This window comes from Palaemon carinicauda, chromosome 38 (genome assembly GCF_036898095.1).
Source record: "Palaemon carinicauda isolate YSFRI2023 chromosome 38, ASM3689809v2, whole genome shotgun sequence".
NCBI lineage: Eukaryota > Metazoa > Arthropoda > Malacostraca > Decapoda > Palaemonidae > Palaemon > Palaemon carinicauda.
In genome coordinates, this window is record NC_090762.1 from 56,304,275 (window position 1) to 56,325,429 (window position 21,155).

Genomic DNA, 21,155 nt, shown 5'->3' on the forward strand with positions numbered 1-21,155 from the left:
GATGTCCAGTCTCTTTACGAGAACTGCTACACCCTGGGACCATTCGTAGCAGCGAGTGCAGTAGTAGGTGAGGGCTCTGCCACTACATTCCCTTAATCCCATAACCTTTTTAACCTTTCTCTTGAATACTTTTATTGTTGTTTTTATGGTTGTTACGGTAGGCTAAGAAGCCTTCCGCATCCTTGGATTTGGCGGGTGGTCGATTCATTCTTGAGAAGCGCCTGGGTTAAAGGTTTGGTAGAGGTCCTTTAGTAGGGTTGCAACCCCTTGTACTTTGGCACCTTTGGGTTGATTCAGCCTCCAAGAGGAACGCTGCGCTCAGTAAGGAAGACGAACTTTAAATAAAAGGCAGAGTAACGGTTCTATTCGACTTCCTTACCAGGTACTTATTATTTCATTGTTATTTGAGATAACTGTTATATGAAATTTGGGATACTTAGCTATCCTTTAATCATGTACACTGGTTTTCACCCACCTCCCTGGGTGTGAATCAGCTACATGATTATCGGGTAAGTTTAATATTGAAAAATGTTATTTTTATTAATAAAATAAATTTTTGAATATACTTACCCGATAATCATGATTTAATCGACCCTCCCTTTCCTCCCCAGAGAGAACCAGTGGACCGAGGAATAATTGAGGAGGTGTCAACAACAAATGATTGAGTACCTGGCCACAGGTGGCGCTGGTAAGTACACCCCCTTCTAGTATTGTGATAGCTGGCGTATCCCTCCATAGATTTCTGTCGGGCAACGGAGTTGACAGCTACATGATTATCGGGTAAGTATATTCAAAAATTTATTTTATTAATAAAAATAACATATTTAACCAAATTTGCCCGTCAGCCCTATCCCCCTTGAAGTCCTACCTCCAAGCAAAGTGAGCTCAATCACAGGTGTGTGAGGGGGAGCGGTAGCAAGCTACTCTCCCTACCCCCCGCTAACTAGCGGTGTGGGTAGTTAATCCTCGTTAAAAATTAATGGCTTGTCATTTTAGCAACGCCGAAAGTAATACCCCTATTAAATAGGTAAGGCTTGTATAGTTAGGAAAAATACAAATTATCTACGAATTTGTCATTTGTCTTGCATATGCAGTACAGGTAGTACCTTTGGTTATAAGCTTAATTCATTCTGGGAGCAAGCCCCCAACCTGAAATGCTTGTATCCTAAATAATTTTTTCCCCATAAGAAATAAAGGAACTTCACTTGATGCATTCTACATGTATACAGTATACTATAATGTTTCAAGCTTAGAAATAGATAGAAATCAATCATTTGCAATGAAAATTAGAAATTATTCTCAAATTAACTCTCACTGTAACTTTGAGGAAAATAGCAGCTGGCAGAAGGGAGATGAGAATCTCCCTCAATTCATTTATGCCTTCTAGATATTTGCTCGTCTTTTTTTACACTTTTAGTGTTAATTTCCTAGAGATGATTGGTTTTGCATTTTCTTTAAAATTGCATGGAAATGAGGCAACCTAGAGATGACTGGTTATCCATTTTCTTCAAAATGTAAATGAGTCATTGCATTGTTAGTAAATAGATTCGCTATTCGGCCTGCTGAAACTTTTTATTTGGTAACCTGGACGGGAACACTGAGAGGATGGTATGTGTACACTGAGCGACTGCTTTCTGCTCATCACGAGATAGTCTTGTTCGTACTTTTCTACAAAAAGTGCCCATACGGTGTGAAATGTTTGCTTGCAGACCAATGTGGTACACTTAACCTAATTAAGATTTGCATGCTTGTATATTAATTTGCTCACATTTAAAGTAACTCATGACTCAAGATACTGCTATGCAGTTTGATGTTTTTAACTGTAAATACAGTAACATAGTGCTAAACAGCTTTGAGTTGTTATGATGTGTTTTCAAACCTTTCATCCTTTCAGTAGAGAATATGTTTTCGTCACAAAGTGGAACAGTGCTTAAAGAGTTAACAAGAGAGTTAACGACAGGCGGTGAGCAAGATTGAGGGGCCTTCCTTCCCCACCTGTGAAAAGCTCTTCACCTATGTTTTCGGCTGCAATGACCACAGATGTACAGTTGCACCCTTAATCAAACTTTTACTTTTTCTCTTTCCTTCAGGAAGTAAATGCTGGCTGATGATTGCTATGGTTGTGAAGTAATTTGTATGTGCAGTAAAGGGTGGTCTTTACATCCAGTTTTTATTAAACTAGCTGTAGAGCTCTTCTTTCTAGGGGCATAATTGTTCGCAATCATTCCCGTGTGCCAAGTGTAGGTCATTGCCTCTTGTGCAGTGACAGGCATATATGTTTATGGGGAAGAATAGACCTTTGCTTCTTTCTTCTGCTCATTGACTGGGTCTACTACCATTGCTACTGCACTTATGACCCTGGTTTGTCCCTGGGGAATACAGTATGTATTGGGAGCAATGTTGTTAAGCCTTTAGGTTTTAGTGACGTTTATGGTTCCCCGAGTGTTTTCCGCATCCCATCAGAGGTTGGAGGCTCTTCTCCATTTGATGACGAATTTGACTGAAGGAAGGCCTGGGTCTCCCTAAGTCCTTCAGGTAGGCCTGGGTTCCCCAGGACAAGTGTTTCCCTTTGTGATGCCAGTTATGAAGGGCGTGGTCAGTGTGTTTCTGGTGTCAGGAGTGACCCCCTGTGATGCCCATTGTGGTACCCTATCTTTGGGCCCAGGGTGTCTCCAAGGCTGAAAGGAAGTGTTGTCACAGTGCCTGTTGTTCTCTGTGCATCTCCCCTTTAATGTCGCCCCAACCCATGTTCTTTGGGGTCCTGTTTCCGTAGCACCCGATCCCTTGAGAGTTTCTTGATTCCTACCCAGTAACAGTGTTTCCTGGTGTTGTGGTTCGTGTTGGAGCAACCCCTTAGGTTTTTTGCCTCCCCGAGGAAGCGTCACTGTTGTTGGTTGCTTAGACCTCGACCCCTCTCTTTACAGAACATGAAGTGAGCGTTATAGCGAGGAAGAAATGTGTGCATTCATCTTTCCCCGACTCCTCTTCGTAATTGTCCTTTTCAACTTCCGACTCTGTTTCTGACACTTCTTAAAAAGGGAAGAGTTCGAAGAAGTCCACTCTGCTGTAGTTGTAAGGAAAGGGCTCCTTTTATCACCCGATTGTCTCTCAGTTCCGTGGAGACGGAGCAATGACCCCTTGTTTCAGCCCCCCGTACGGCAGATGCACAGGGATGGGGTTGTGACCCTGAGTCATGGCCCTCTGGGGTAGCCGGGTAAGACAAGTGTGTATGACTATATTTAGCACGGCTTGAGTCCCCGGCAATTGGGTGGGGCAGGTGTGTATGGCCCTCATCATGGTTGATAAACACTGATGCAAACTGTGGCACTGTTCCCCAGCTGTCTTGGTAGCCAGGTGGGACTGGTGTGTCTCTGTGTTTCAGCCTGTTGGGCAGGGCTGTGATCTTGTGTCTGGGCCCTCATTCATAGCCCCCTGGGGTTGCGACTCAGGTCCCCAGGGTAGCCAGATATGACCCCATGTTTAGGCTCCTAGGGGCAATGCATGGAACTGGCTCATATTATAGACCCTTTCTGCCCTCCTCCCAGGTCGTTGCTCTGATCCCTGGCGACCCCTGTAACTAATTGGGACAGGTATACAGCCCTACAATTGGGCCTCCACCATGGCTCTCTGGGGTCAGGTGGGACAGGACTGTACGTCCCCAACAAACTTTTTGTTTTCCGGTTGATGGAAGAACTTTGGTACTCTCTATCTCCCTTCCTGCCAGGACATCAAACTCCTGCTCCTCCCTCAACCCACGATACTGCAGTACAGTGAGTTGAGAGGTTGGCACCAATTGAGGTTGTCTTTGCATACTTACATATATTAGAAGATGAAGAGATGGGACAGAAGGACCCTCTCCTGGTCTAGCAGAAGGAAGAGTACGAGCACTCCTTCTGTCTCTGCCGTGTTCAGTGACTGCGATTCTTTCTCCACTGTTGTTGGCTTTCCTTGGTCTTCAATTCCTGATTGCAATGCGTACAATCATATTCTTGGAAAGGGGGATGAATTGCTGGAGCATTCTGCCATGCTGCTCTGGATTTTTCTGCCTCTAGGGCAGGACCTTGGACCATTGATGACTGATGCAGATAAGTCAGAGTCAGAGTGTTTTTTGGTGGACGTCCTTGCACCCATTTGTGGGTTCAATGGACCAAACTAGGAGACCTTGGCTCTGCCCTCAGGGAGGGCTGTGGTCTTTGAACGTCACATAGGTGCCCCTCAAGGGCCTGATCCATCCCTTTGATTACCTGGTTGAATCTGACTAGTTTGGAAATACAGTAAATCAAGTCAACAATGAGATCAGTGGATCTAGAACTGTAGCTGCCAGTCAGTCAAACAATATCTTGTACCCACCACTCACATGGCAGAGAGGTTCTTTGCAAGCTTGCTTTGTCAGCTCTTCTTTAAGATAACCCTCTGTGTGTGCACTGACAGATGGCCTCTCCTTGCGAGACTCAAAGCAGAGGTCACGGCCTTCTTGGCTTCTTGAGTTGAAGGCCATGGTTTGTCGTGCATGACTGCCTTTCAAGCGGTCTCCTGGCTTGACCAGTGGTCAGGTGCAGTTACACACTTTGTTAAGTTGATGAGATTATCAATCTCAGCTCCCTTTCAGAGACAGTCAGCATCTTGTTTATAGTAATGTATAGGTGTAAGTCTGGAAAGAAGGCAGAATGACTGGCTCTTCTCCTCCATTCTTTCTGCCCCTCTTTTTGGGACGAAGTAGTCAAAGCATTACCTTCTGGATCGGATTTGTTGCTGGTAACTTTGACTTCTGAGCTCCATGCTTTAGAACCTAAAATTCTTCCTCAGTCCACCCTAGATTAGGGGGAGAACGGTGAAACATATACCAACCCAATGATCACCATATGCCAGGTACAGGTATACTATCCTGGACTACTGCTCCCTTCGAGGGAAGGGATCCCTCCTTTTCTGACTTTCTAATCATCTTGGACAGGCCAGGTCTTATCAGCCTATTCATCCTTATGATAGACAGATATTGGATGGCTGAAGGCATTTCTTTACCTCCTGCACATAACCTGGTATGTTAACATTTTTAGGGAAGAAAAAGAACCAACCAGTTCGGTTTGTAGGGGGGGGGGAAATTCCGACCCACCAGTCACTGAGTCTCCTTACTTAAAGGACGTAAGGTTTATACCTGTATATGAATTGGAACAGTTGACAAATCTTGAAATTGATTTTTATTTTTCATAGCTATGCAAAACTGAGTCAAGTTAAACTTCCCGCCTCAACCGATCCTGAACTTAAAGGTCATAAGTGAAGAGCTTTTAACAGGTGGGTTTGAGGGGAGGGAGCTCTTCAGTCTCGCTCACCACCTGTCGTTAACTACCTATAACAATTTCAACAGCTCTCATTGAAAACATGTTCCCTTCTGAAAGGATTCGGGATTTTATAGTACATAATTTGTTATAGTTAGTCAGTTATCTGGATTTATTATTTAATAAGAAATTAAAGGGAAACTGCATTTATTGAAACTAGCATTACGTAGCTTAACTTTAGTCAAGACTTTGCGGCAAAGCTTATATAATTTCCTTGTGAAGTAAGCTTCTTTTTACTATCTATGGTAAAATATGAGTATTGCACAGTACTACAGCATATGTTTGAAGGACTGCATTTCTTTACTGAATATTTGTGGTTTTGTAATGGTGAGACATAGTTGTGAAGAACAGTTCGTTTCTTCTTTTTATTTTTATTTCTGATCTTATGTTTTTTTCTTTCCAGGTTGACTGCTGAAGAAAGTTATATTTGAGTAGGTCTATGGTTAAAAGAAAATGGCCACAGTACCACAGCCTGTTGTGGATATGGCCAGCCGGTTGGCCAATGCCATGAATACTACACTAGACCCAATGGTTTCACATTCAGTCAGACTTGAAGCTTATAATTTGTTAGAGCAGGTATGTAAAAGTTTTGTTTGTTCCTATGTGTATATAAGCCTTTCTTGTTTTAAAATAGAGAATGTCTTCAGCAGAGCTGGAACGGCTGTTGAAATCATTAGTGAGGTAGTTAACGATTGGTGGTGAGTGTGGACAAGTAGCCACACCCACCCTCCTGTCAAAAACTTAATTTTTGTCTTTTACTGCAATGAGTTTAGAAGTTCTGTTTCTTCCTATCCAAAGGCTTTTTAATCTTCTTTTATGCATTTGGGCTGTTGATTGTTGGCTTTCCTCTCATAATGAAATTGAAGCAGGACATTCGTAAATACCAGCGAAGAGATGGAGAACTGATGATAAATCCACATAACACTTTATATTTCCATGTAAGGGCATAATTGTTTGCAATTATTCCCATGTGCAGTGTAGATTGGGGGCCTCCCATTCAGTGGGAAGCCTTTGGATTGAGAAGGTAAAGGAAGGCTTATGACTTTGGCGTTGTCCTTGACAATACCCAACATGATACTGAAGAAGCTCTATAGCAAATGTCTCCATCGACATTGCTGGCTGCTCAAGCTTCTGCATATACACCCCAGTCTCGGTCCCGGGGAAGTATGCATCAGGAGTTAGGAGAAGATGGTTCTACTGTACATAAAATTTTTCAATGGTTGGTATCATGTTGGGTTCCCCCAGTGATTGGCCCACTCCAGCATGCTCTGGAAGCTCTCTGTTTTCCGTGCAGACTGCCGCCAACAAGTTTGATCTATGCAAGGCTTGACCTTTCAAGTTTACTTTGCCCCTGGTTTCGCTAGTGAGCATAGTAGTGACCCCATTGCCAGTGAAACCAGAGGTGGGCCCAGTGCCAGTGTTTCTTTTTTTCTTCCACTCACTTGTGAGTAAAACGGTTGTACCTTTACACACTAGATCTGACATTGAAGCTGATAAGCTGCACTTCAGGGCTCCATTCTTACTAGACTAGATCTAAAAGTAGTTCTCTCCCATACTCCCTCAACAAGAAGGTAATATGGAATAAATACTAAATCCATTGGTCATTACAGTATGCTTATTGTTTATTCCTACATGAAATACAAACCATTGTCCTTTAAATAGGAGTATAACTTCAGTGAAGCTGGAAGTCCAATTAAAATTTGATAAGGTACTTATGATTATCAACTGGTGGTGCTGGGAAAGCCCCAATCCCCTGTCAGTCAGCAACTGGTACTTTTGACTTTGGTGCTGCCTCTAAAAAGAATGGCTATTAATTATTACTTTTTCTCTTTCCAAAATAAATGGAAAAGTGCAGTGACATGTGTTTATGTCAGGTTAAAGCCGGTAAAAAGTGTGACAGGTTTATCTCAAACCTTGCTGTTAATCCCCATCATTTTTGTATTTTATGTACGGGTCGTGATGGTTCAGTCTTCCCCAGGTGACAATTGCAAGGCCGCCTACTCTGCAATTGGGGGAGGTTGCCAAGAAGAAGAAAAAGGCTAAGGACACTAGCCCCCAGTTGAGATTCTACTGCTAGAGAGTTATTGGGTCCTTTAACTGGCCAGATAGTACTGGATTGGATCCCTCTCTGGTTACGGCTCAATTTTCCTTTGCCCTCACATACACCGAATAGTCTGGCCTATTCTTTACATATTCTCCTCTTTCTTCATACACCTAAAAACATTTAGATAACCAAAAAATTTTCCTTTACTCAAGGTGTTAACTACTGCACTGTAATTGTTCAATTGCTACTTTCCACTTGGCAGGGGTAGAAGAGAGATTTTAGCTATGGGAAGCAGCTCTTCTAGAAAAAGGGTACTCCAAAATCAAGCCATCGTTCTCTGATCCAGGGTAGTACCGTAGCCTCTGCACCATGGTCTTTCACTGTCTTGGGTTAGAGTTTTCTTGCTTGCTTGAGGGTACACTCAGGCACATTATTTTATTTGTTTCCTTGAGCTCGCTTGCTTGAGGGAACACTCAGGCACACTACTTTATTTTTTTCAATATTTAACTTAGCCGGTGATTATATAGCTGCAACTCTGTTGCCCGACAGACAACTCTACGGTAAAAACTCGCCAGCGATCGCTACACAGGTTGCGGATGTGCCCAACAGCGCCATCTGTCGTCCAGATACCCAGTACTCAATGTAAACAAAGACTCAATTTTCTCTCTGTCGAGCTATCGACAAGACGTACTTACTCGCTGTTGCTAAACTGGAGTTTTTTCACAACTAATTGGTGAAGTACTTTATTCTAGTTTTGAGCTTTCGCTATGCAGGTGTTTTATCTTCATCTTAAATCTTGAACTCGTTTTGGATAGATTTAATTATGGTGACAAAGAGAGTATGGACTTTCTTTCACTTTTAAATGGCCGACCCTTCCCTTAGACGGAAGTGTGTTTAGGCTTTTAGTAATTATCTTATCACGTTATAGATTTTCCTCTATATATTTTATATCTCTCCGCCTTTATTAGGCCTCTTCGATTAACTTTCCATTTATTATAAACATATAAAAATAAATTTTAATGTTTTGTTTATATAGACCTTTCCTGAGAGTAGGCGGTCCTAACTTGGAAACCGAAGTTAATCAACGTTGAGCCCTTTATATCGTAATTAGCTTTTAAAGGATTTAAAACTTTTTAAATGTAATATTTTATGAAAGAATTTCTTTGATAGTCTTCGTACTGTTTTCAAAGATGAACTAACGTTTTGTTTATTTATGCTACGCAGTTGTTGACGTTCAGGACGTTCAACATGCGCTCTATCGTTACGATAGAGAGAGAGTGTATCACGGTTTCACTTTGCAGTAAGAGTAAATCGATTCTGACGTTTTGTTAATTCTTTCTTAGCTTAAATGTTTTAGATTCTATTTTAAAGGAACTTTTTATTTGAAAAACCTTTCAGTTTTTTCCTTTAGTCAAATAACATGTTTTTTTGACGAAATATAATTGGGCTCTTCTCTTAGGTGCGAAATCAAGAGAGAAAGAGAGAGAGAGATAGAGACGGAGGGAGAGAGAGGAGAGAAAACGTTCCGTTCAAGCGGGTAACGTTGTTCTCGAGTTACTCTCGTCCCTAGTCGCTGTACGGGGAGGAAGGATAAAACGTTTTTAGTTTTTTATTCTCGTCCCCAGGCTTTGTGCGGTGAGAGATTGAAAACGTAGTTATATGAACTAGTGTTTAGTCTCTTTCCCAGCCACTGATTTTTTTTTTATCTTAAAATATGTTTTCTGTTTTTTGCTGGTATTAATGAGCTTGCATTATACGACTGATTTCGCAATTACTACCTTTTAATGAAGGGTAGAATTGCGTGTTTCAGGTAGAAATCAGTAAAAGTTTCGATTTCAGTGAAATAAGTGCAAAACAGAAAATCGAAGTGATAAAGTGATATGCGCAAAGTGTTACAGTGTTGCGTCCGAGGGTTCGTCTGTTCGTGCCTGTCGTTCACCTAGTCCGGGACCTCTTGCATGCTCCCAAGTCCAGGGGAGAAGTAATGTCAAACGACTTATGGGTTCGAGAGGCCTTGATCAACGAACAGACGTTTTCCCTCTATGGTATCGGGTGTATCTTACCAAGATCTCCCCTACCATAAGACGAGAGAGACGTTGTTTCTCCTCGTCATCCGAAGGCTTTTCGCATAAGAAACCTGTCACAAGGTTTCGAAGCCCTTAAGCGAAAGTCAGTCCTTTCAGGACAGGTCCAGCATCCTGGTAACAACCATTAGGACAGCTCTGACCCTATGCAGTCATCGGATAACTGCTCGCCGCCTAACAAAAGCGTAACACAGACTCCGAGAGTCTTTTTTTGTTGGCAAAGTGTTGCGGTCACAGACGTTACCCTCGTCTCTTACTACAACCATTTCCGTTGATCCTTAATGGGTTGTATGGCAAGACATGCAGTATATGCTTGCCTCCCTTATGGAAGACTATTCTGCCGATTAGTCCGTTGAGTCTAGCCGTTTATCTCATCGATATCCTGGCTTTCAGCCAACCTAACGTTCCTTTGTGCTTACTGTTGACGTTGGCGTAGCTTAGTCACGTCAGTCAGGTTGTTTAGAACCACACTCGATGCGGTCTCGTGTGGTTTTTCAGCCGCATTTGGACGTTAGGCCACTTGCTGATGCTCCTGTTGACGTTCAAGACGTTCACTAACAATCGGAGTTGACTTGTTTTGACGCTGTGCGTCAACCTCCGCATTCTAGAGTTGTTTTGACTGCTCAGTCTAGGCAGTCAAAGCAGTCTCGAGTGGACGCTGTGCGTCCTCACGCACCTGTTGTGGTTGACAATTCAGTTGTTGACAGTTCACAGACTGTCAAGCAGTTACATGACGTTGCGTTCTGGTCCGCTACTAATGCACCAGTGAGTGTGGACTCTGCTTGTAAAGCATTGCCACCACGGTAGGTCTCTCCCTTGCTTGAGACTCAGCTTTTATCGGACAAGGTTCCTGTAGATGAGGAAGTTGCTGTTCCCCCTCCTACTGATATTCCCTTGAGGACTCTGTCAGATGGAGAGGAGCCTAAAGCTGCTTAGCCTCCTATGGACTTTAATTAAATCATGATGATTTTTTTAAGGATCTTTGTCCGGATCTTTTTGTAACTGCTGCTCCTCGTTCGCCTAAACGTCAGAGCTTACACTAGGCCTAGCTACTTCGAAGCCGTTGTTTTTAAGCTAGTGCTCTCTCGCTCTCCTAGAGAGCTTTACGTTGGCTAGGTGACTGGTTTTTCACCAGGAGGAGTTTGGGGGATACAGCCTTTGCTTTCCCTTCTTTTAAACTGGTTTATAGAGCGAGAGTCTGATATGACAAGAGAGAAGTTCTCGGCTTGGGAGTTCATGCCTCTGCCCAGATAGACTTCTCAATTCTCGTAGACTCTCCCTGGCGCCTGGCCAGGAGACGCTCCAAGTTGTTTACAGGTCAACTTCACAGCTGTTTTCGAGCCTTTGAAGTTTTGCTGTACAATTATGTCATGCATAACAAGGCTTTCAGGGATGGTAAGCGGTACCGCCTCAGTCGCTAACCCCGTCTGTTGCCACACCTGCTCCCGTAGACCCTAAATGGGCTTTGCTGCAAGACATGCAGTCCAAGCTTGCGTCCTTGATAGAGGACTTTAATGCGGAGAAGGTTGCTACCGAACCTTCTGGCCAACAACCTTCCAACCGGTCGGTTGTGCGCCCTGTTGACGCTGAGGTAACCTACTCGCGTCTGCCAGTTGAGGTGGTTCCTCCACCGATGCGACCCAGTGTGGGTTGCCAGCCGCACGTTGACGTTAAGCGACGCTCGGAGGTGGTTGTTGACGTTCAGGACGTTCAACAACCAGCAGAGGTGACTTGTTTTGACGCAGTGCGTCAACCTCAGCAACCCGGTAGGGTGTTGACTGCACAACCCAGACGGTCTAGACAGTCTCGGGTTGACGCTGTGCTTCCTCGCGCACCCATGGTTGTTGACAGTTCACAGACTGTGCAGCAGTTCCATGATGTTGCGTCCGGCTCCGTCACGCATCCACCAGTGCGACCGGACTCAGCGAGACAGACGTTGCCCACTCCGTTGCCGTTTCCTCATCAGTTTTCGGATGAGGAACCCTCTGATGAGGACGTTGCTGAACAACAAGACGATCAAGCCCTGCTATCCATCCAGAAGATGCTGAAGAAGGAACGCTGCTCAGTCAGGCTGTGGATGAGTCTGGTAGGGACGCTGTCATCCGTGGAACAATTTGTGTCACTAGGAAGACTACACCTCCGTCCTCTTCAATACCATCTAGCTTTTCACTGGAAAAAGGACAAGACGCTAGAAGCGGTCTCGATCCCGGTTTCCGAAAAGATAAAGTCTTGTCTGACTTGGTGGAAGGTCTTCCCCTGGCTGTCCAGACTCCCAACCACGTTCTCTTCTCGGACGCATCGGACGTGGGCTGGGGCGCGACACTAGACGGTCGGGAATGCTCAGGACTGTGGAACTCGAGTCAGAGGAGCATGCATATCAACTGCAAGGAGCTGTTGGCAGTACATCTGGCCTTGAAAAGCTTCAAGTCTCTCCTTCGAGGCAAAGTGGTGGAAGTTAACTCGGACATCACCACGGCCTTGGCGTACATCTCCAAACAAGGAGGTACCCACTCACTGACGTTGTACGAGATCGCAAGGGACCTGCTCATCTGGTCAAAAGGTCAAGACATCTCCCTAGTAACGAGGTTCATCCAAGGCGACTTGAACGTCATAGCAGATTGTCTCAGTCGGAAAGGGCAAGTAATTCCAACCGAATGGACCCTCCACAAGGATGTGTGCAAGAGACTTTGGGCCACTTGGGGTAAAACCATCCATAGATCTCTTTGCAACCTCGCTGACCAAGAGGCTTCCAATCTATTGCTCTCCAGTCCCGGACCCAGCAGCAATACATATAGATGCTTTCCTCCTAGATTGGTCACATCTGGATCTCTACGCATTCCCACCGTTCAAGATTGTCAACAAGGTACTGCAGAAGTTCGCCTCTCACGAAGGGACAAGGTTGACGTTAGTTGCTTCCCTCTGGCCCGCGAGAGAATGGTTCACCGAGATACTTCGATGGTTAGTAGACGTTCCCAGTAGTCTTCCTCTAAGGGTAGACCTTCTACGTCAGCCACACGTAAAGAAGGTACTCCAAAGCCTCCACGCTCTTCGTCTGACTGCCTTCAGACTATCGAAAGACTCGAGAGCTAGAGGCTTTTCGAAGGAAGCAGCCAGTGCGATTGCTAGAGCAAGGAGAGCTTCTTCCATTAGAGTCTACCAATCGAAGTGGGAAGTCTTCCGAGACTGGTGCAAGTCAGTTTCTGTATCCTCGACTAGTACCTCTGTAGCTCAAATAGCTGTTTTTCTCTTATACCTGAGAAAAGGACGATCCCTTTCAGCTCCCACTATCAAGGGCTACAGAAGCATGTTGGCATCGGTCTTCCGGCATAGAGGCTTAGATCTTTCCAAACATAAAGATCTGCAAGACCTCCTTAAGTCTTTTGAGACCACCAAGGAGCGTCGTTTGGCTACCCCTGGATGGAATTTAGACGTGGTACTAAGATTCTTCATGTCAGACAGGTTGGAGCCGTTACAATCAGCCTCCCTGAAAGATCTCACTCTTAAGACTCTTTTCCTGGTATGCTTAGCCTCGGCTAAAAGAGTCAGTGAGATTCTTGCCTTCAGCAAGAACATAGGATTTTCGTCAGAAAAAGCCACTTGTTCGCTACAACTTGGTTTTCTAGCCAAAAATGAGCTGCCTTCTCGGCCTTGGCCTAAATCTTTCGATATCCCCAGCTTATCGGAGATCGTAGGCAATGAACTAGAAAGAGTCTTATGCCCTGTTAGAGCTCTTAAAGTTCTATTTAAAGCGTACTAAACCTTTACAAGGCCAATCTGAAGCTTTATGGTGTTCAGTTAAGAAACCATCCTTGCCTTTGTCAAAGAATGCTTGGTCAGACTTTATCAGATTGTTAATACGAGAAGCTCATTCACATCTGAGTGAGGAAGACCGAACTTTGCTTAAGGTGAAGACGCACGAAGTTAGAGCTGTAACAACTTCCGTGGCCTTTAAGCAAAATATATCTCTGCAAAGTATAATGGACGCAACCTATTAGAGAAGCAAGTCAGTGTTCGCGTCATTTTACTTGAAAGATGTCCAGTCTCTTTACAAGAACTGCTACACACTGGGACCATTCGTAGCAGCGAGTGCAGTAGTGGGTGAGGGCTCAACCACTACAATTCCCTAATTCCATACCCTTTTAATCTTTCTCTTGAAATGTTTTTATTGTTGTTTTTTGGGTTGTCCGGAAGGCTAAGAAGCCTTTCGCATCCTGGTTGATTTGGCGGGTGGTCAAAGTCATTTCTTGAGAGCGCCTAGATTAGAGGTTTTGATGAGGTCCTGTTGTATGGGTTGCAACCCTTAATACTTCAGATCCTAGGGGTCGATCAGCATCCTAAGAGGATCGCGAGGCTCCGTAAGGAAGACGTACTTAAAAGGCAGAGTATTTTGTTCAAGTCGACTTCCTTACCAGTTACCTATTTATTTTGTTTTTGTTATTTTGATAACTTCTAAAATGAAATAAAAACTCTTAGCTCATAAAAGTGTAAACATATATTGCTGGTCTCTACCGACCCCCCTGGGTGTGAATCAGCTATATAATCACCGGCTAAGTTAAATATTGAAAAATGTTATTTTGATAATAAAATAAATTTTTGAATATACTTACCCGGTGATTATAAATTAAAGGACCCTCCCTTCCTCCCCAATAGAGACGCAGTGGGACGAGGAGAAAATTGAGTCTTTGTTTACATTGAGTACTGGGTATCTGGACGACAGATGGCGCTGTTGGGCACACCCGCAACCTGTGTAGCGATCGCTGGCGAGTTTTTACCGTAGAGTTGTCTGTCGGGCAACAGAGTTGCAGCTATATAATCACCGGGTAAGTATATTAAAAAATTTATTTTATTATCAAAATAACATGTTTCTTTTAATTTGCTTGCTTGAGGGTACATTCAAACACTACTTTGTTTCCTTAATTTCTTTCGTCACTGGGCTATTTTCCTTGTAGAAACCCGTGGGCTTATAGTATCCTGGTTTTTCAACTAAGGTTGTATCTTAGCAAGTAATGATAATAATGATAATAATGGGGAGGAGACTTTGTTCATCTTCAAGGTGATCCTTAATGAAAGCGAAGTATCACTGTCTAGTGAAGGTAATACACCTGTGCCTCTTCCTCAAGGATTTCTTACAAACTGATGATAATGACTAGGACCTAATGAAGTTTGGGGTTAACTTGTTGTTCAGTCAGTGAAAAATCTGCTGGAAATGTTAGGTGCTGCCAGGATGGCTGTTGAAGAGTGTAGACTGGTCTGCTGTTGAAGAGGCCTCTGTGACCTCTTCCTCTTTCTCCATGGGAGCATCATTGTTGGTCCCCAAGACCTTCTTGGTGCCTTACAAGCTGGTAAGAAGAAGAAGCTTATGTGTTCCTCCTTTTCCAGTTCTTATTTTTTCCTCTGCCATGTTTTCGTTAGATCCTCCAGACGCTGCTGCTCCTAAGAAAGAGAAGATTGTCATTAAAGAACTTAGGGAGACTAATTGACAGGATCATGCGAGACTCGCTGTTCTTTGAGGTATTTAGAACTTACTCAACATGGGGAGGTATGTGGTACAGGAGAGCATACCTACCAGTGCTTGGTTCTGCTTTGGACCAAGCATGCACACTGTTGGTCAGGATGAAAAGTGTTGCCTTTCTCCTCCTCTTTCTCTTAGCCATTCGAGGCACTGTACACCTTAGTGTCTCTTCCTAGAGCTACTTCAGTATCAAAGGAAGAAAGGTTGGCTCAGGATGAGGTTCCATTGAGTCTGCATGCTAGAGAGTCAGGGGTGAAAGGAACCAGCGATCGGGCTTTTTGCTTGTACCAGCGATGAGGCATTCCCTTGCATTAGTATTAATAGCAATAAAATCTTCCGGCTCCTCGTGATCTCTCTCCTCTTGTTTGGTCTCCTCGTGAGATGTTAACAACACCTAGTAGCTGCTCAATTCTATTCCTCCTATGGTCCGACCTTATACCCTGTGGTATTTGAAGAGGTTCGACATCTCGCACTCTGGTGTCATAACCTCTGCTTGGCACTAGCAGGATTTGAAGATGGAAGCACCCAGAAATGGTTCCCTTTTGGCTCTGCAAGTTTTCTGTCTAATCTTCTCACAATGTATGCACATGAGATTAGTGTGAACTAGTGATCTCGAGGAGGAACTAACCCTTTTAGTATCCTTCCTGATTATCTGTCGGTGTACTTTGAACCAAATATAGTGTCGGAGAGTTTTCAGACCACCTTCACTTCTGTACAGTAAGGACGATGCTCCAAGGCTCCAGGACCTATTTTCTTGGGTCCTCTGGTGACTGCTTGATATTTGTGTGATTCCCTACTGCCATACAGGACAAGTTGGCATCTTTTCCAAGGAAACACTTTTGATTCAAGTCATGAGGAGGGGTGGAGTGACTAGCCCTTCTACCTTTTTTTTGTTATCCTTGCAAGGGGATGAAAAACTCATCCATCCTCAGTGTGAGGGGGATGATTGGTGGATACCCGCCATGTATGTTGTTTTTCCCGATCTTACTTCAGTTTCTACATCGTAATATATTGATTAGGTGCTTGCTGTACTGTATGGTACTGTGCTTCACATTAAAGCTCATTAATGTAATTATCCAGATTTAAAAAATGATGCAGGTTATAAGTACTTTTTTGTGTCCAGTATGTGTATAGGGAACATATAAGTCACTTTATAAATGTAAAATCTGACCTACATTGAAAATGTCTCGCGGAACTAATTAACTATGAAAGCATGCAGTATTGAACATGAAAAGGTATGTTACTTAGAACTAGGTACAGTATTATTTTATAAAAATCGGATACATTGATAAGCTTCCATGTAAAGTACAGATTGTACAGTAATACATCTCTTCATCCTTACTGTACAACATAAAAACTGATGTAAGGTTGTGTTAAACGGCTTATCGTATAGTTGATTTGATTTTTGTATTCAACAGTTAAGGATGAGCAACCTAAAAGTTGGAACCGACTTATTGTATGTCGAACTGACGTAAAGCAGGGTATTACTGTACTCTTATCTAAGGGACTTGGGTATGTATGACTAGGAAAAATACAATTTCTTAAAATATTTTTAGTTATTTGCAAAGCTAAGGTAACCAGAAAAGGTGCTTAACTAATAAACTCATGAATGACAATGGATAACTTTTATTTCAATACATGAAAGGTCTTTTGAAGGATTTCTAAGTGTTTTTATTTTCATAATAGATAAATAGATCTTATTATTGTTGTTCTAATTCCTTGCAATTTTTCTTTCTCCAATATCTGTTGTATTGTTTGCATTTCATTTATGAAATCTATTTTTATATTACTCCATTTTGTGGTTTGGATAACGTATGCTTTAATCAGTACAGTGGAATTTAGAACTTCATGTTATAGTACATAATGATACTCTTTGAAGCAGAGTACTGTATAGTTGTACATAGTTTGAGAATTAGTGAAATTTTCATAATTTGGTAAATAATAGTAAGCATTATGTTTAATGGTTTTTCTCTTCATTCTAAGTAACCTCTGTTATATTCTGAATTATAGGCTAAAGAAAACCTGGAAGTAGCAGTAGAATGTGGTTTTTTCATGGCACACCGTGACAAGGAGCCTGTGGTCCGCCATCTAGGGCTTCAGCTGCTCGAACATGCCATTAAGTACAAGTGGAATGATCTCTCCGTAGAACAGAAAGTTTACATAAAGGTTTGTAAATAATAGAGCTTTGAATATATTTGTTTATGTAACATGTATACAACAGTAGTACTACAGTATTTCAAATATGCTTTTGTATGGTGACTCCATATTGGTAAAGCTTTAAAATTATTGATATTTTTTCTTAAAGTTTATGTTTCCATTACAGTATTCTGATGAATCTTACCTCTAGGTCACTTTGCTCATATCAGTGAAGTTCAGCGATCTTTAGACGTTTAACTAAAATTCTTTACTAGCCCTCTCTTGTGTCGTCCGTATAGAAGACCCAACCTAAGGGAGCAAACCCTGAATGTTGAGCAAAGATATTTATCCTTATATAACGAATTTGGAATAAAGTTTTTTTTATGTACAGTATAAACGATTTTATTTTCACATTCACAAATAATGCCTTTTCAAATGGTATATAAAACAAGGCAATTGTAATTATTTGCAATTGAACAAACGAGCCTAGAATGAATTATCTATGCACGCATAAGAGTGTTGTGTAACGTACCTTCTCTGACATGTTGCTTAATAAATAAGTAATAAATATTGCCAGGAAAACACTGAATGTTACTATGGAAAACTGAATAAATTTCCTACATAATCCATAGATAAAATAGATAGGTTTATACACAAATAGATTAAGCAATTGTAGAGCAAAGATGACTAAAAAATAATCAATTACAAAATATATGATTGTCTTCTATGTAGAAATGCTTATATTTTTATATTTTCAATATACCTTGTACATACATACATACATATACCAAAGGCACTTCCCCCAATTTTGGGGGGTAGCCGACATCAACAAATGAAACAAAACAAAAAAGGGGACCTCTACTCTCTACGTTCCTACAGCCTAACCAGGGACTCAAAAATACAAAAATTCTCTCTCAAATGGGATATGAAACTTCACAAATATATATAAAAGATTATTTGTGCGATCATTAAAAACTCTTGTAAAAGACTTTCATAAACCTGTTTTACAAGTATACCTTCACTTCCATTTTGCGTAATAAATAAGTAATGACAATTGCAATGGAGAGCTGAATAAATTCCCAATGTAATTCATAAATAGAATAAATAAGTTTTGTCAGAAAAAGTTGAGCAATTGTGGAGTAAAGATCGACAAAAATTATTGTCTTTATATAACTAAATTTACGATTGTTTCTAATATGAAAATTTCCATATTTTAGAATTTTTCTGTAAACCTTGTGATAAAAAACAAAGAAAGCTCTTTCTAATGGTATATGAAACAACACAATTACAATTATTTGCAAGCACATAAGTTTGTAGAAAAAGTTATCTATGTACACAAAATTCTTGTGTAAGATACTTTCTCTGCTATTTTGTATGATAAATAACTAATGAATAACACTAGGTCGCAAATGCTGATTGCAATTGAAAAATTTTGTATATCTGTACTCACCTAATTTTCAATATTAATCTTACCCGATGATCATGTAGCTGTCAACTCCGTTGCCCGACAGAAATCTACGGTCGGGATACGCCAGCGATCGCTATCCAGGTGGGGGTGTACACAACAGCGCCATCTGTGGTCAGGTACTCAAGTACTTCTTGTCAACAAGACCTCAATTTTTCCTCTGTCGTGCCGCCGGCAAGACCTACATGGATACGCTGTTGATTTTGGAGTCTTTTGTTCACGTTTTGGTGATGTATTTGCTCTGAAATTTAGCCTTCGCTGTTCAGGAAGCTTTATCCTTAGCTTAGCAAGCTTTTGGAATTAATTTGATTCATTGGTTAACGATCTTTGCTTTATTTTGGAATTCCCCCTTGACTACCTCTAAATTCAAGATGTCTGACCATTCCCAAGTTCCTAAATACAGGCAGTGTAGTGTTAGGACTTGTAATAGGCGTCTTCCGAAGGCCTCTATAGATCCTCACACCGTATGTTCCAATTGTAGGGGAAAATCCTGTCAGTTGGAAGATCGATGTGGGGAGTGTGCTGGGCTTTCGGAATTCGATTTTAATGAATTCCTCAGATATACACGTAGGTTAGAGAAGGAGAGAGATAGGAGGAGTTCTTCTCGCTCTGTGGATTTTTCCTCTCCCCATGCCCCTCAACCTTTTCCTTCCCCTGTGGTGGTGACTCCCGAACCTGCTACGAGTGCTCAGCCTGCAATGGCTGATATGTTGCGTGCCATTCAGGCTCTCGGTGATAAGGTGGAGTCGTTGGTTAGTGACCGCAATCAGCTCTTGGCAGATGTCAGAGAGCTGAAAGCGAAGAGTGCAGTGGGAAGTGTTAGTGCTAGTGCTGTGCATAGTGTCAGTGTCAGTGTTGCGCATGAGGGTACATCTGTGCGTGCCAGTCGTCCTCCCAGTCCGGGACCTCTTGCAAGCTCCCAAGCCCAGGGGAGAAGCAATGTCGAAGGACCAAAGGGTTCGGCAGGCCTTGATCGGCGCACGGATGTATCCTCAGTGGTTGCGGACGCATCTGCTAAGGATCGTCCCTTCCACTCCCAGACGAATGAGCCCTTACATTCCTCGTCTGTGGAAGAGGTTTCCAGGAGGAAACGGTGGACCAAGGTCTCACGACCGCTCAAACGTAAGGTCCCTTCCGAGCTAGTCCAACGGCCCAGGTGTAGCCACTGGGTCAGTTCGGACTCGCCGCAGTCATCTGATGACTGCACACCTCCCAAGAGAGGTAGAGTGGTCCCTCAACAGGCCTCTGCTCCGTCTGTTGTTGCTCCTGCCACAGTAGACCCTAAGTGGTCCATGCTGCAGACTATGCAGTCTCAGCTTGCGGCTTTTATGCAGGAGTATCATGCCGAGAAGGTTAACACCTCTACTGTTAACCTACAACCCGCAGAGGTTGTGCGCTCAGCAGATACTGCGGCTGCCTGCTCCCACACCCCACCTGTGAGAGCTCCTCCACCGATGCGCAGTCCTCACTGCCAGACGCATGTTCTTGCTGCACCTTCTGCTAACATGCGTGAGCTGCCGCATCAGGAGTTGCCGGGTTCCAGCACTATGCGGCATTCTCCTCAGCCCATGCAGCATGCTCCGCAGACCTTACAGCATGCTCCGCATACCATGCAGCATGAGCCGCATACCATGCAGCATGAGCCGCATACCATGCAGCATGAGCCGCATGCCTTACCTCATGCTCTGCATACCATACCGCATGCTCCTCAGCCCACCGCAGACCCTCCCACACACCGGCCCTCTGCTTTTGTTGTTGCCAGCTCACAGTCTGTCCAGCAGAGGCATGATGATGGATCCGCAGGTACGCATGCACCCGTTCTGCAGGATTCAGCCGCTCAGCTTGCTGCTCTGCCTTTGCCACTCACAACTCAACTTTCGGATGAGGATGTATCGGAGGATGAAGCTGCTCATCTGGATGATCCTCACTCTGATGTTGAAGGACCCAAGTCTTCGCCACCCTCCTTAGACTTTCGCAAAGTCCTTGCTTTGTTCAGAGAATTGTATCCTGAACACTTTGTGTCTGCAACCCCTCGTTCTCCTCCCTCCGAGTTTGCTCTGGGCATGCAGTCTGCTGCGCCTGCCTTCACCAAGCTTGTTCTCGCCAGATCATCAAGGAGAGCTTTGAGGGTTATGGGGGATTGGTTGCATTCCAAGAAGCAACTGGGAAGGACCTCTTTTGTGTTTCCTCCTCCCAAGCTGGCTTCTAAGTCGAGCGTCTGGTATGCCACGGGAGAGGAACCTGGCTTGGGGGTTCCTGCCTCTGCCCAGGCCGACTTCTCAAGTCTGGTTGACTCTCCCCACAGGTTGGCTATGAGACGTTCGAAGATCTGCTGGTCCTTTTCCGATCTTGATCATATGTTGAAGGGAGTCTTTCGTGCCTTTGAGATATTCAACTTCCTCGATTGGTGTTTGGGAGCCTTAAGCAGGAAGACTTCCCCTTCTGACAAGGACTCGGCCATGCTGATCATGTCCAGCATGGACAAGGCAATACGGGATGGGTCTGGTGAACTTGCGGCTTCATATGTATCAGGGGTCCTCAAGAAGAGAGAACATCTGTGCTCCTTTTATCTGCTGGTATC

At 43.3% G+C, this 21,155-nt stretch overlaps 1 protein-coding gene across 3 annotated transcripts in view; it reads left to right on the forward strand.

The window, feature by feature from the left end:
- The window catches only part of Ranbp21 (exportin-5-like protein Ranbp21), a 126,024-nt gene that overhangs the window by 25,117 nt on the left and 79,752 nt on the right, over window positions 1-21,155 (forward strand). For all 3 annotated transcript variants that reach the window (XM_068362255.1, XM_068362257.1, XM_068362256.1), the window contains exons 2-3: window positions 5,737-5,909; window positions 16,984-17,139. In XM_068362255.1, coding sequence (XP_068218356.1) covers window positions 5,787-5,909; window positions 16,984-17,139 — 279 coding nt within the window. In that variant the 5' untranslated portion in view covers window positions 5,737-5,786. The remainder of the gene's footprint in view (window positions 1-5,736; window positions 5,910-16,983; window positions 17,140-21,155) is intronic.